This window comes from Erithacus rubecula (assembly GCF_903797595.1).
Source record: "Erithacus rubecula genome assembly, chromosome: 3".
Taxonomy (NCBI): Eukaryota; Metazoa; Chordata; class Aves; order Passeriformes; family Muscicapidae; genus Erithacus; species Erithacus rubecula.
The window spans coordinates 135605607-135622289 of NC_136689.1; the positions used below are offsets into that span (position 1 = coordinate 135605607).

General features: G+C 39.1%; 1 protein-coding gene and 1 long non-coding RNA gene across 3 annotated transcripts in view; one reads left to right on the forward strand and one right to left on the reverse strand.

Annotated features, from left to right (window-relative positions):
* The window catches only part of COL14A1 (collagen type XIV alpha 1 chain), a 109536-nt gene that overhangs the window by 90177 nt on the left and 2676 nt on the right, over positions 1-16683 (forward strand). For both annotated transcript variants that reach the window (XM_079300104.1, XM_079300105.1), the window contains exons 41-46: positions 4747-4800; positions 5628-5699; positions 7788-7823; positions 8249-8315; positions 8832-9020; positions 15948-16025. In XM_079300104.1, coding sequence (XP_079156230.1) covers positions 4747-4800; positions 5628-5699; positions 7788-7823; positions 8249-8315; positions 8832-9020; positions 15948-16025 — 496 coding nt within the window. The remainder of the gene's footprint in view (positions 1-4746; positions 4801-5627; positions 5700-7787; positions 7824-8248; positions 8316-8831; positions 9021-15947; positions 16026-16683) is intronic.
* Positions 5586-16622, reverse strand: LOC306799301. Its single transcript, XR_013773574.1, has 3 exons — positions 16511-16622; positions 16036-16104; positions 5586-5697 (listed from the first exon to the last, which is right to left on the reverse strand). It is a non-coding gene; the product is annotated as an uncharacterized lncRNA (long non-coding RNA).

Genomic DNA, 16683 nt, shown 5'->3' on the forward strand with positions numbered 1-16683 from the left:
TCACCCTATAGCAAAACACATATTTGAACTCACTGTTATGAATTCAAACATTGACATATCTTTATGTCTAGAAGTAATTCCACTGAAGTTACTGTAGAATTTGGGCGATAGATAAATGTTTTGTGTTTTTTTCCTCTAAAAAACAAGAAAACAAATTCATTTTATTAAGATAAAGTTTTATAATCAGATAATTATTATAATCAGATAAATAACCTAATTGAAGGAATAGCCTTCTAATTTTCAATTAAATTGTCTTAAAATATGTAAGTAAATGGGCTTTTTTCCCTACTTTGTAATACTGTGATGTATTATGGTTTTGCATGTTTTTATGCCTTCTTTTCGGCTGCATTGGAATATTTCCCCCTAAATTGCCCAACTTTCATACCCCCTGTCCATCTCCAGGTTAATAAAGACCTGGACCCTGATGACCATTTGGGTTTTTGCCATGTTCTGTCTAGTCTTGGTCCTGGACAAGTCGAGATGTCTTGGTGCTGAATGTGGTACAAGGGAATGCTGTGTGCCTCCTCCCTCCACATTCCTGATCACCAGGGACATTGAGGGGCCTGTAGCTCCAGGAGAAAAGAACTCTGTGTTCTAGTTCTCCCACTCTCTTCCAGGTCATTGCAGAGAGGTGATATTCCAGAGAAAAGCCAAGGCTTTTGATACAGCCTGGAGAAGTCACGTGGTGTTTATTCCATAGAATACCCCACTGTTGTCTATAAAAAGATAGAGCAATTACATAAATTGCCTGTTGCTACAGATATGGTAATGCTTTGTTCTTGTGTTCCCTCTCTTCTGTTGTTAATCATGGGAGCTGGATACACAGCCTAGAGCTCATGAAATTAGTTCTGTTAGTCTGGTATTGTCTCTGTGTGACCCTTATGCAATGTTGTCCAGCTGTAATTATTTCTATGGCAACAAATAATTATGCTATACTGATTTTATGGTGTTGTAACTCATTTAATTCCTGTGAAGTTATGACAACATAAAATTGCTTTTAATGGGCGAAGATCCAAACCAATTATTTTACCACAGTCCCTGTGAAGACCCAGCACTTGAAAAAGGGACAATTCTGAAGGGCATAACTGCAGCAGCAAAAGGGAACTGGAAAATTCCTGAGAAGTAAATTGCCTTTTTGTATAATGTTCCCTTTGCTGGGTTTCCTCCTGTTAGCCAAGATGCCAAACAGTTTTGCAAGTATTATACTACTAGAACCGAGATTTTCTGTGTTTTTCTTAGCTTAGTTATCCCTTCCTCTCTAGTATTTATTGATCTTTAAATATTTTAATTCTAGTGGTACTAGTGCTGTAGAGTTCTTAGGCATGTTGGTAAATCACACTGATTTTAATGGGTGGTAAGCATAGGGCTGATATTTGTTGGGAGGTCTCTGAGAACTTTGAACTGGTTATAATGTGATATTAGACTCATGAAGTGCTGGAATGGAGATTTTTTTTCCTTCAGTTCCTGATAATTGGAATCACTTCACTTTTACAGTTAGTTTTCCCTTCTTTTTGTTTTGATTTCTAGTATTCATAGTTTCTGACTATCCTTTTGAAATCAGTTGAGGAAAGGCTTTGATTTTCCTTTGTTAACGCTGCAATTAAACACTTAATTTGTAAAATTTCTTTTTTTTGGTATTTCTGAACTTGGTTTTTAGTCCCTGACTTATTTGCTTTTACTTGGGTTTTAGATAGAAAGAGAACATCTTCCCTGTCAGTTATGTGAATCCATGAAAAGGTCTTTTTCATAATGACATACCTTCCCTATGAAGAAGAATGGGATGTAATAAAAATACTTAGTGAAGGTTGAATCAGAGTAAAAAAAAAAGTTATTTTCTGCTAATACAGCAAATATTCTGAATATGTATGATAATATTTTATACCTATCTAGTAACCTGGTTAAATCTACATCTCAGACTCCACACGAGGACTCCCCTCCTCTCTCATCACCTTCCAGAGTGCCAGGAAAGATTTTGTAAATGTAAAATGATTTATTTTTACTGCATGGCTGTAGCTGTGGTAGTTCTTTCTTGCTGCCCCATATTTGCAGCTTGCAGTATAGGGGAGTTTTACTAAAGAGAACAGATCATGTTTCTCCACCAACAGTGCCAAGCATTTTGTGTTGAAAGGCAGATCATGAATTGGCAGTCATGCCCCTGGCTGCAGGGTTTTTTAAAAAGGTTCTATGTGAAAGTCTGTCAAGCCTGGCTCAGTAGCTTCAGTTCAGTTTTTGCTGGTACCTAGTCCTACTAGAAAAGTCACCTCTCCACAGTTCTCCCAAAGAAATTCCAGGCTACAGAAAGCTCAAGAGTTTATAATGAGGTCAGCAGCAGTACTGATTTCAGCAGACTTGAGATTTTACTGGTGATGCCATTTGTATTTTGGCAAATAAAATTCCTTATAAAATTTCTGTCAGAGCTACACTCTTTCTCTGGAACCTTTCTGCCATGCCATTAGCAAAATGTCTTCATTTAAGTTAACTTTCTGACATGATATAAACCTTGGTTCTAAGACCTACATCCTAGGTCACATATCTAAATCTGTCCTGTCCTGCTCTTGGACATGCAGTTTCATGGGAGAGGATCTGTGGCTTTGTTCAAAGTCATTTCAGTCCTGGAAGTGACAGAAAGAGCTGTTGTGCAGTGTAATTCCTCCAGTCCTTCCCCTTGCATTAGAGATGGTTAAGCAAAAAGGAGAATTCAATAAATGGGAGATTAAATAGCATCTACAAGGCTTCAGTACTCAAAATACAACTTTGTGAATTCTTACTGTGCTCTATTTTCTTCTACATTACACACACCAAAAATTATGTGAGAAAGAGCCAGAAGAAATAAATTCCCAGTCTTCCTGCCAATTTCCTGGTACTTACTTATCTCTGCTCTCAGTTGAGAAGTTCAGAATGAGTGTCAGATCCATTCTGGCCATCAGGTGGTCTTAGTAACATCATCTTTAAATGCTGCTGGCAGCACAAACAAATACCTGTAGTCTTTTACCAGCATGAGAGAATAGGTATTGCCATATTCTTTCTTGAAACAGGCTCCTCTTTGATTTGATTTATACAGAGTAACTTTCACATCTAGCAAATACAGTAGGAGGTGATCTTTTGTGGGTGATACAGACACAATGCCAAGAGAAATAATCCCTAGAAGACTAGACAGGAGGTGATTACTGAGCAGCCAGGAGTAAAAGCACTGCTCAGAAGAAAGAAATTATGAAATATATTCCAAGGAAATGTATTTCTGACCATACTGTTAATTCTACTCTTTGACTGGAGTGGGAGAAGAGAAAGACATACAGTTCTATTTTTCTTTAGAGGGCTATATGAACCCACACTAGATCCTAGAAGTCAGTGTAAAGTACTAGACTTCCCTCATCCTTGTAAATTAAGCCCTTATAAGGGTCAAACCAGTTTTCATTCTGCTTTGGAACTGAGCAAAAATAAGAAGAGTTTTTACATCCTTACTTTAAATAAAGAAAAATATGAAAATACTAGCTTCATCTGGCTACATTGTGGAATAGGAAGTTTAAGTGTACATAGATAACATAATGTGAGTTGACTATCTGGCTTATTTTTTCACTGAAACACCAGTAAAATTTTAAAAAAATCTTTCCAGTTATATGGCAGATAATATTATTCCCCAACCATTTTTTATGCCATATGATTGTCGATATCAATAATAGTTTCCAAATTATGCAAAGCATAAAAGTAGTAGAATAATTTATATTCATTACTAAAACAAACAAATATTTCGAAAAAAATTACAAACCAAAAGAGTAGTAAATTTTTCTTCTGAAGCTCCCTGAGATACAGAGGCCTGGAACATTCTTTATTCTGTGTGTAACCATAAACATCTTCAAACTTTTCAGCAATAAACCAAACACGTTCCAGTATAAACCACCTTTCAAACTGGTCTTGAGCCAGAGGTAAAACCATATTTCTCCTGTTCAGGCTGTGTAGTAATTAAGGAATTGCCCAATCACCAGGCTGGTCAGAAACCCAAGCTTCATAGCATGTGGATCCAAAATGCACATATTGGTTAATTTGTAAGAAAACTTTATTAACAGTGTATTTTCTTCTACATCTGGACAGTTTTTTTTCTGTGATGTACTCATTTTCCAGTTTCCAAGTTATCTTTAGTTTTTGGCTCTCATTTCTGGAAGCTCTGAGGCACGTTCATAATGTAAACCACATGAGCATTCCCAGTGCTTCCTGCACCAGGACCTCAGTGGCAGCTGGAGCTGATGTGCAGCACTGCTGGGCAGAGAGATCCACTCTCCATTGCCACCTTTCAGCACCTCATCAGTGGGACTGGGAGTGCTTGCAGCCAGTGAGAACAGATGTAGAAATGTGACCTGCTGGTACAGAGGTTTGACAGCAAACCCTCTCATTTATTTCCCTGCAGAAATGTTCTAAGTGAAATTCACTCAGAGGTGAAAATTGCCAGTATGAAGAATTTTGCTTTGTTTTTTCTTCAAAAATATTGTAAGACTAGCTGGATTAGATTTTTTTAAATCTTGGTGACACTGTAGCTCCTTTTCAGAAATCAACCCTCCCCAGGGCAAACAAGGAAATTTTTTTTTCCTAAGAGACCACTACCAACAGGTATTAATTAAGGAAAACAAAAACAAAAAAGCACAAGTAAACAAAACGAAAACAAAGGTAAAAAATTTATTCTGGCTGAAACACAACAGATTCGCAAAGTGCATATAAAAATCTGATGAAATTGCATTTATTTATCTTTCATAGGGCTTTCCTGGCAAGGATGGACCCACAGGCCCACAAGGACCTCCTGGCCCAATGGTGAGTATTGTCCATGGAATTTCTTACTGCAAAAATCAGCAGGATTTGGGGGGATTGTAGGTCACACTTATCAATGCTAGAGTGATAGAGCAAGGCCAGGCATTTCTCATGATGCATGGAGTTGGCTGAGAGCTGCTTGTCCAGTGTAATTTCCTTCCACTCCTACTTAGCCCAGGAAGAAAATGTCTCCCATGGGAAGGGGAGAGAGTTGTTCTGTCAATAGATTGATAGCTTGTTCTTAGTCAAGTAACTGCATTATAAAGAGAGAATTACTGCTTTGAACACTTGGAAAAAGACATTTTTTGTCAAAAATTCCAATTAGGAGTGCTAGCTGAAGTGAACCACCCAGCTTTACTTGGTCTAGAGGCTGGAGGTGAGCACAGGTGACAGCAGAGGCCACATCCAGCCTCTAATGCAGGATATCAGAACCAGTCTCAGCCTTCTCAGTTAGGGCAGCTGGGCAAACAATGCCTTCTTAATAGATTTAAAGGACTAGATGAAGCTGCTGGTTGTACTGAGTATTTTCCAAGCCATCTTGTTTATTACAAAGAACATTCTGAGTCATCCCCCTGAACACAGTATTGACATCACAGGATTTAGTCCAGTGGTTCAGCAATTTCTGCCTGTTCCAGAAAGCAGCCCAAGTTATTTTTCTCAGAGCTCTGCTTTTGGTGCTCTTTTTCTCAAATTGTATTTTTTTCAAATTGTATTTCTTTGTCCTCCCTCTGGGAATCTCCAGTTTTTGACTGATAGAACTATCCTGTCTCATCAGGACTCATGGATGTTGATTGTCATCACCACTATTTCCTTCCTCTTTTTCCACATAGGGCATACCTGGTGCTCCAGGTGTTCCAGGTGTTACTGGAAGTCAGGGGCCACAAGGTGATGTTGGAGCTCCTGTAAGTAAAACTAATTAATATTTCTGTGTCTGCTGTTGAGCATTAATTGGTTTCTGAGCCTGGCTTCACTTTGACAGAACTCCTCAATATTTATTGCCTGTGATCTGTTTACAGTTAGTGGCTAAGTTAAACATCATATTGAACTTTCTTTGTTCATTCTTTGTAATTAAATATATTTATTGATCTTACACACAGTGTTTGGAATATAGGGATTAGAGTCAAAACACAAGATTAAAACACGGAAGTTAAAAACACAACTATGTGAATTTGTAGTCTTTGTGTAATTACTTTCTTCTTTTTTTCCCTTTGCCCTTCCAGCAACTCTCTGGAAATTCAAATATTTATTAACCTGAATGTTTCCAATATATTATTCTGATTTCCAAACAGTGAAAATAATGTATTAATAAAAAACTTGATTTTTGGGGTTACTCTGTGTTTACATCAGAACAAATGACAAATGACTAAATGACTAATGACTAGTACTTTTTCGAGACTGATATTATAAATTTGACTATCATTTTCATTGAGTGGAAAATTATGTCCTCTATACTAAAATTAATATTAGGAACTTCCAACATTACATTTGTCTCTCAGATGTTATTTTTATTATTCTTTTAAAAAGTCCAGAACAAAACATTTTGACTGGAAGAAAGAAATACAGCTATGAAATGAGTGTGTAAATTATGTAAAAGAGAATATTTATAGTGGACTTCTTTGTCTCTGTAAGAGTTCAGACAATATTATGTTTTCATACTTTAACATTTGACTACTTGTTTAATTATAAAGCCTGCTCAGCTTTTTCCATCTATTACACTAAACATTCTATCTAATTTTTAAAGATGTCAGAATGAGACAGTGTGCATTTCTGACTCTATTTGTAGAATAGAAATTTTCTTCTAAAATCCAGTTTGGTTTGGAGATTTAGGCCAATACAAGCATTTTCATGTGGTTAAGGGGAAATTAAATTAAATTCACTGCTAATACAAAAGCAAAGATAATAACCTAATTCCCAGTTCTGCATAGTTTCTAAGTATAATCATGGAATCTACAAAGGAGATTTGATGAGCTATGGACCTTTTACTATCAATACATAACATGTTGACTATGCAGTTCCTGTCCAAACACATGTTCCAGATACTGAACTAAATTTTCTAGAATGTGAATATTCCTGAGAGTCATGGAAGAGCTCTGCTGTGCATGGTTAGACTCTAATAGTGCAGAAAAAAACAGGTGGCTGAAAAATTACTGAGCTTCAGTAACTTTCTATTCCAAAACATTGAGTTACAGAATATTATTAGAATATTATTAGAATATTATTAGAAATAATATTTTAGTCTTTGTAGGAGTTTCTTCTCTTCAAGGATAGAATAAGCTGTGCTTAACTGTGTGTCTGTCAGCTGGTTACCTACACAGAAGCACAGAACAGTCTGAGTTGGAAGGGAATCACAAGAACCATCGTGTCCACCTCTCCAGTGAATGGGATACAGGGATCAAACCCATGACCTTGGTGTTATCAGCACCAGGCTCTGGCCAGCAGACCTTTCCTCACTTCAGTTCCTGAGAAATGTGTAGCCTACCTAAAAATATTACATTGGTAAAGTTTTAATTGCCCTAGACAATTTGTTCCAATCCATAATTGCCCTCACCATCATTACAGTATTACATTATCCTTCATGTCAAACATCATCTTCTGTGCAGTTTAATCCCATTGCTTGCTCTGCTCATAGTGGATGCAGAGTCTCAGTACAGCAGATTTCAGACTGCTATTTTGCAAAAATTAGACCTGTTTCGGCCATGTGAAATGCACTATGTGGTAGCCTGTCCTTGCAATAGTTTTGAATAAGGAATTCAGTGTGTGGCAAACCCTTGTGAAAGTCATTGTTCTCATGTAATTGCCAAAGGTGAACATTTTGTTGAGTACTGAAACAATAGAATGGTATTTGTCACTGCCAAACAACCTCCTGAAAGCTTGTTTATTGTTTAATTTTTCTCTCTTTAGTATGTATCCACAAGGCAGACAAAGTTTAGGTGTTAAAAATTTTGAGCAGAAGAAAATGAGGATTAATTTTGCATTGAATCTTTTCACAGGGTCCTCCTGGAGCTAAGGGGGAAAGAGGTGAACGGGTAAGTCTATGTTCATGTTAGCCATGGATTTTTTTCCTGCCTGGCCTTCTGTCTCATAAAGAGCTTTTCCCAAAAATTTATGTTTCTCTGTTTACAGGCACTGTAGTTGTCTCTTTGCAATTAAGCAAACTTTCCCTCTTTTTCAGACATGGTCTTTTATATAGCCACATGAATGTTGGAAGGTGGGAAGTATGTGGCAGCACACGTCTCCAAATCTCTCATTAGGGTTATCTTCTCAGACCTCTGATTGCTGGCCAAAAAGAGAAATGAGAACTAGTGAAATAACAAAATTTCTCTGGCTTGCTTTCTCATCTGTGAGGATGTAATGTGTTAGCAATAATAAATATCTTTCTTTGCTCAAAGTGCTTTCAGCACAGAACTGATTCAGATTCAAGAAAGTGTTTCATGACACTGTTGTTATCCAGGGTGATCTCCAGTCCCAAGCAATGGTCCGGGCTGTTGCTCGTCAAGTGTGTGAGCAGCTCATCCAAGGCAAGTACACAGACTGTCCATATGCTTCTCTCCCTAGAATGGATCTTTTCCTGCCACAGTTACTTATAAATATGACACTTTTCAAAACATCTGAGGGGATCTGTTTGTTTTAGACTAGACAGCTGAGATTTATGCTCCAGCTATACTTATGTTCAACCAGATTTATGTCCAACTAGAACTGATTAACATCAGCCTTCTGGAAAAAAAATCTGGAATTGTCTCCCAGCCGTTACAGAATGCAGAAGCTTCTGCTGCAACAATTTCAAATTTTTATAGACATAAAACACAAAACCCCCCTAAACCATTACCAAAGTAAGAAAAAAAATCCTGCTCAATAATTCTTCTATTTTCATTCAGTGTGTTCCCTACACTATGTCTCCCCCACCAAGTGCACAACTTCACAATACCAAAGTATGACAGACCACAGCCTTGAGAACCTGCCAGTACTCTATTCAAACTTTGCTGAACCAGATTTTCTACTGCTAGTTGAAATGTATGGCTTTTTCTCCCTGACAGGTCATATGGCAAGATATAACTCGATTCTGAACCAGATTCCAAGCCAGTCTGTCTCCACTCGAACCATCGCGGGCCCTCCTGGTGAGCCAGGCCGGCCAGGGGCTCCAGGGCCACAGGGTGAGCAAGGATCTCCAGGCATGCAAGGCTTTCCAGGAAGCCCAGGGCAACCAGGAAGACCAGGAGAAAGAGGTAGGCTTTGTGCATCACACCCTGATACATTCTAAGTGCTTTTGTCTCCTGTCTAAATGTGAAAGCAACATTAATCTCACAAATTAATTGGTGAGCTTAACACAGACCATAATGAAGGCTTTGGGGACTCTGTCATGAAGGTCATGCAGGCTTTGCCAAGTGTGATTTGGCAGGATCAGACAGAGGTTGAATATTTAAACTGCTGAAGTTTGGTGGAATCTAATTGTGCACATCCCATCACATCATGTTTCATCTTAGTAAGACTCCAACGTGAGCAGAATCTCTAAATGTATAAGCAAAAGAGCAATTGAAAATAATCAGATGCAAAACTGATGTCTATGCTGGGGGAATGTTGAGCTTTTCTGATAACTTGAAATGTGTCAGTCTAGGAATTTCAGAGTCACAATCAAGAGAAAGAAACAAAATTGATAAGAAGAGAGAAAAATTTCTAGTTTGAGGGGTTGACAAAATCAAGAAGGGGAAATGATGAGGTCAGAGAGAAATAATACACTTAACATTTACAATAATTCTCTTCTGTATTCTCACATGTAGGCTAGATCCCACTCTCCTCCATGGGCTTTGTCTAATAATGAAACAAACTCCATGTTTAATTTATTCTCTTTCTCTGCAACCCTGGGTGTCTTTTGTGCCCCAGAGTAGCACTAACCTCAGAAGGTAACACTTAGTAGATCTATAACTGTGAGAGTGCTTTGAAGAACGTCACATGAGGAGGTGAACAGAAACCCAACAGATAAATGTGATATTCAGAAGCAGTGAAATGGTGTTGCTGTTACAAAATCTGCTAACTGGGATTTTAAAAATCAATTGCTGTGCAGGCTGTTCATTAACTTAATAGTTCCAGTTCACAGTAGCCATTATGACTGTAGTTAAAACATTGTTTTTAACAGAAAGTCTTTGAGTAAACCTGTGAGTCTTGCCCTCAAGACTGTAATTCCCATTACCATTTTGAATAAAGAGGCAAGGTTTCAGGTACTGACCCCTCAGTCCTGCTGTTGCCTGCTCCAGCTGAGCTAAAACTAGTCCAGAAAGAAGGAATGAGGGAGTGCGAGACAAATAGAAAAAGATTGGAAGAGACAGCAATTGAGAAACTGATTTTAAAAAGGGTAATCTGGAGACACTGAATGCAGATTTCAGGATACTTGATTCCACACTCATACCAGCACATTTTAAATCTTTCCATTCTTTTTGGGATGAGGTTTTTTCAAGCTAAGACTTCAGGAAAGGGACAACCAGAATGCCAGGATGCTGAAAAGGAACATGCCCAACATTTAGCCTTTACTTTCCATTGTCATTGCTGTGCTGATGTCCAGGTACTCATGCTGGGGAATCAGAGTGATTAAATACATTTAAATGAAACATGATGTGAGTCAGCTCGCTACAGACAGTATTAGTGTTTGGGAAGCAGCACTGGCAATAGAGTACAGAAAGGGTAAAAAGAATATTGCCCCTTCCCCCTCTATTCCCCTTTTCCTCTCTATATGGATAATTGATGTTAGAAGGGGCTGATTTTAGCAGGGAGTGCTTATGGGGAGTTTTATACTTGGTAGAGAGAAAGCTCTAATCAAGCATCCTTCAGACCTGCATTCAGCCAGACCACCGTGCAGATTTTCATAAAATGGGATACCAAATATTGGGAGTGTTTTACAATATTTTCATCTTAAAATGAGGCTATTTCAAGAATCTGTGTGTAAACTTTAAGACAAAATAATTGGCTGGTTTATTTGGAGGGAAGGAGCTCCTTAAGAAACTAGGCAAAAATATATAATAATTTGTTGCTCCTTGAGGATTTAATTTCTTCAGGAGCAACTGAATTTTTAGACTGATGTGTGTTTGATGTAGTAGCACTTTGCTGAGCAGGAAGATACCTTTTGCTACAGACTCTTGGGATATTTCTGAATCCATTTCTAAGGAATTGCTCTAAGTTAACCCCAAAATGCAAAAATGAAAATAAAAATTCTTTAACCAACTTCATGCTTGTGGAGAATGATTGGAAGTTTTTCAGGCATTCCTGATTCTCACTTGATTCCTAACAACACATCATACACAGAAGCAACAGACTAAAATTGCTCAGCTTCTGGATGGTTTTTAAGTTTCCAGTGACTGTAGAGAGGAGGGTAAATGGAGTCAGACTTCTTCCCCTGCCGAGTTCTGAAGCATTGTTTGCATTTAACTTGTTTGGCAAACACAGTGTACAGTCCTGTCCTGAAGATCTCCAGCCAGTCACCTGGAAGTGTTTATGAAAAATATGTTTATTTTCACTAGTGTCATCAGCATTTTGGTTGTATATGAAGCCAACTTAATGTTCAAGCCCAGTGCCAGATTAGGAACTCTGAAAGGCAGGCTCCATCTCTAAGTTCAGAAAATGCCCTGCAACAGAGTGTGCTAAGAAGTAATAATTATTAGAAGCAAGAAACACCAGTTTGCTTATCCAGCAGTGTTGCTTTTTCTCTCTCAAACTGTTGGATTGCTGCAAGAGCCTGTTGCTGGCTCTGAGCTGAGTGCAAAGTGCTGGTAGAGTGGGGGAGGCCAGATTTTTCTTTCAGCTCACCTCTCTTGCCTACCACCCATTCAATCCCAGCCTGCAAGAAGGGGACACTTCAGAACCCAGTGTGTGGAACTGAAATGGTTAGAAATGGTGCACCAAGGGGAGCTTTACTGGGAAATGTCAGCAGAGAGAGACATCAGTGAACTTCCTGATAACTTGCCTGGCCAACAGCTTCTTCTCCACTGTTTACCTTGTCACTCTGCCAAGTGTTAATCAGAGGCTTTGGAAAGAGGCATGGATTGAGAGAGTGTATGGAGCTCTGTAAGAAGTTCAAGTGGAGGTTTCTGGGTCCATGATGTCCCATTCCTGATAGGATTCCTCTCAGTACTAACACACTGAGCTGGTCCTTCCAAGAAAGACCACCTAAGTGAGAAAGAACAACTCATTCTCTTGACAGATTCAGTTCCCAGTGTCTGTTGCCAGCTGAGAGGCCACGTTGTATCACCACACCCCCACAATACATAATCCCAGATAAATTACTCGCATTTTGCTCTTTGCTTATTTGCATAAATATAGAAGTTTGGAGAAAAACCAAACACTGATTATTCACAGCCCTCACATCTATTTTAATTTTAACTAGTTCACAGCATTGGTTTCTAGTTTTCTTTCAGTTAGTTTGAATATGTTTTATTTTGGTTTTGTTTATGAGCTGGGACTTAAACAAATAGTGTCTGGCTTCTGAGACCCCAGAAAGTAGTTGCACCTCTGCAAAATGGTATAGAAACCAAAAGAGTCAACATGGTTTTTTCTTCTTTTTGGTTTCCAATTATTTTTATAATATATGGGCATTTTTCTCAACTCTGTGGAAAAATGGAAAAAGACATATTAAAAATTATTCTGAGACACTGCTAGCTTTCAGATGCTGTGAGAGAGCAGTTTTCCTACTGCTGAGTGGACTTCAGCTCTTCCGTGGTCTGAAGTGGTGAATAAAACTTACAGCTACTCAGTCCATCCCACTGTGATTAAAGAACAATAAATACCTAAGCTGTCACTGGGAAAGTTACTGTTCTCAAGCACAGCTTCCTCCTTATTTGCTTCCTGGCTTCATATGAAAGAGCCAGTTAAACATGTGTTATCAAAAGCCACGTTTACAGCTGCGATGGCAAAATTTCAGTGCAATTAAATTGAACTTTTGCCAGTTGAGTCAATTAAACATTTTTATTTACAGTTTTAGCTTCATCTGGGTTTAAAAAAAATCACAACCCTGTGTTATTATATGTCGTGCTCACAGCTGAGCATCTTGAAAAGAGAACATTTTTGGTAGTAGTTTAATTTTTCTTGAGTGCAATACATAGTTCTCCTCACAGGAGAACTAAAACACAAAATTAGGTAAAGAGCACCTGAGAGTTCCATTTGTGCATAAACCATGGACATTTTTTATTTTTTTTTTGCTAGAGAATGTGTTCATGACCTTCATTTTGTTTTCAATAACTGATGCTAGCAAAGTTATCTTTAGTGATGGGTTGGAAATAATTGATTTCAGTCGCATTTTGATACTCACACTTTCTTTCTGAGGGCAATTAACCATTGCAGTAACCAACACTGCAGTGACTGCAAGAGTGATGGTTGTCTGGTTGGCTTTCTGTAAGCCTTGCTCTGCTGGCACCAAAGGTGATTTGGGTGAATTTTGAATATTCTGCCATTTATTAGGAGCAAGCCAAGAGGTCTGTGATTCTCCTAAATCCCTTAGGGAAGCCCATGGCTTTAGCTCATGAGTATTTTGCCTTTTGAATCAGTGTTTATGTTCTCTTTAACTGGGATAAACTTTACTCAAAATCAGACTAAAAGAAACCTGATGCAGGCTTTTATCTTGGCCTTCAGTGTTTGCTTTCAAAGAAGGTTTGCCCTGTACAAGAAATTAATAATTTATTCTTGAATGAATGTTTTCTTCTTAGCCTGAGTAGATTTGTTCCATGTTTAGCATTTCTTACTGACATTTTATCCTGTGAACATCACATATGGGTGTGTAGTTTTGTGTGTGTTAATAATTATAATAGAGTGCATGCAAGGCTGTGATTTTGAAACATTGTGGCTGTTGCCTTTGAAGTCACCAAGTAATGTTACCATGCAGTAGGATAAGCAATGGTCCTTGTACCAAACATCTGTGCAGATTGCAGATGGTTGTAATGGGTCAGTCTTTCTAGGGAAAAAGCAATTAATATGAATAGACTTTTCCTTTTGCAAAGGGCAAGCCTCTCCTCGCAGGTCCTGTGTGTAAGAGATAATTTGGATACATTTACCTTGTTACAAGGCCTGAAGCACAAGTAGGAAATTACAATAGATAAGTTTTATCATATGTTTGAAGCAAGCCAGGACTAAGCAAATTTCAGGCATCTGGACAGTAACACCACCACCCTTCCTCAGAATCATGCAATGAACAAAATAAAAGGCAATAAAGAGAAAGGGGTAATGCCTTAACCATGCCAGGACAGGGCAAAGAACCTTGCAGAGGTAAAATAAAGAGATGATGCTTTGGTTAAAAGTTATTTGCTTACTATGGATTTACTGGTAGCAGTGGTGTGGCCTGTGTTTTCCATGTGATTAGGTAAGACAATATATTGTCCTGGAAGACTCTTGTTCCTGCAGAAGACCCAGAACTCCTCCACAGATGTTGAATCCACTTCAATTTTCAGTGGACTCATATTTCATAAACTTGATGAGAGCAATTCTTTGCCATGGATGGGTTTTAATTACAGGTTTTTCCACACTTAGACTTTTTGTTTACTTATTTGCTTCCAATTGCAAATTAGCTTAAGAAGGTAAAAAGGATCTTCTGTGACTCCCTGAGGGGAAACCTGATGAGGAGGGGCTGAGGTCACTTGTTTTTTTCAGCCAGGAGGCTGAGGAGAAACCCCATTGCAGTTACAATTTCCTGCTGAGAAGAGGAGGGGCAGGCACTGATCTCTGTGGTCAGCAGAGACAGGACCTGAGGGAGTGGCCTGAAGTTGGTCAGAGGATGTGTAGGGTGGACATTAGGAAAAGATGCCTTACCCAGAGGGTGTTTGGGCACTGGAACAGCTCCCCAGGGAATTAGTCACAGCATCAGCCTGGCAGAGCTCAAGAAGCCTTTGGACAATGCTCAGAAAGCATTTGGACAAGTGTTTGGTCCATGGCGTGGCTCTTGGGGATGGTCCTGTGCAGGGCTGGAATCAGACTCCATGATCTCTCTGGTGTCTTCCAACTCAGCATACTCTGTGATTCTATGATTCCTTACAAAAATGAGATGTTCTCCAGCTGTTTTTCCCTAAGAGGTAGCAGTTACCTGAGCAGAGAGGAAGGAAGGAGCCCAGGCAGTTGGAACTGTAGATATTGCCCCATCCAGGGCAGCAGCTGTTTTCCTTCTGCTCTGTGTTGATGAAGGTATAGACTTTGCTCTCCTGGCTTCACAGCTTCCCCACTTTCAGAGTCAATTACCACTGCTGGGAGGGAGGTCTGGAAAATGGGAGGGAAGTCCCACAAACCAGCCTGGATTTGGTTGTCTTTGAACCATCCAAATCAAACACAGACTTTATGAGAATTTCCAAATCACCAGTGGAAACTCAGGGTCTGGAATTTATAGTTTTGACACCTACTATAGTTCAACACTGCCTATTGTGATGGCTGCATATAGAAAGTGTTTTTATAGGATGCCACAGAGGTAGTGCAGAAGGAGGTGGAAAGCTGGAAGTAAATAGTGCTTTCTCTGAATTACTAGATTTGAGATCTCCATGGATCAGACACAAGCAGAGAAATTTAGTCCCACTAAGGACAAGTGCAGGAACACAACTCACTGGCTCTGCCTGTTGGAATACCAGTTTCAAGACTGAGAAACACTCAGATTGGGCTTTATTTGGGGGTCAGGTTTTGATTATGAAACTCCTTTCTCATGTTTTAGCAAGAATCTGCCATAACCAGAAATAACTCCTTCCATGAACAATCTTGTGCTGAACCACTCTTTGGTGGATGAATGTTTAAATCAAAATTTGCTGTAACACTAAAAATTTGACTTTTCTGGGCCACACAGTAATTTATAGCTATGAGGCTTGGAAGACTCCTGTGACTTACAATAGTGGCACCTTGGTGTAGTCTAGAGGCAGCTTTCCACAGGAAGTGCAGCCTGGAAACTGGCTGATGCCTCTGCATACCATCCTGATGAAACCACCATGGCAGCAGGAATGTTTAAAGACCCCAAGAATGACACTGCCCTTCAGAGGCTGTCGGGAAAGGATGGAAAAAGAACCAAATAATTTTTAACTTTCACCTCCTTCCTCCTCTGCCATCTGTTTTTAGATGAGAAGTAACATATGGAACTATAATCCTGGTTAAGTAATAAGCAGTACTCACACTTTTGATCAAAATGTGACTGAATACTATTTCCTTAGGTTTACCAGGTGAGAAGGGAGAAAAAGGCAATCCAGGTGTTGGAACACAAGGACCCCGAGGCCCACCAGGATCCACAGGTAAACTTACATTTGAAGCATTTGAGTTAGACCACTCTGACCCACATGTGAAGAAGCTTACAGCAGCTCTGCCCTTCTCCTAGGAGAAGCAGAGGAGTAGCAGTTCAGGCACCTTAACTGTCACAATGTTCCTATTATGTGATATCATGTTGGGATGTGCCATGTGATGGTGTCACCCATCACACAAGTATTTTCACTTTCCCAATGATAAACTGCTTCTTCAAGCCCACCTTTTTAAAATGTTGCAAATTTTTGTGGTTTTGTTGGGTTGTTTTTTGCTTTTTTTTTTCAGACAGGGGTTCTAGAAGGGGAAAAAGTTAATCTGGACTAATTGCACTTATTTTCTCATTGACTTAATGTCATACCTAAACACGACAGAGAAACTTAGAGTAATTAAGCACATTGTATCATTTATATTTAGGTCCTGAAAAAGCAGAAAGTGTGATAACTACATCCTGTTGAAACAGGAGTAAAATTGCATTGACCTCATGAGGATATCCTGGCCATTAGACACTGGTATCAGGTCACAGCATTAGCCAGAAACTGAATTGGAAGGGACTGGGAGGAATCAAGAGCTGTGCAGGCGTCCAGGGCTGTCCTGTGTCCATGCAAATCCCTTTCCAGGAGTCTGATGTTGGTGAAACATTTGCTCCAGCTC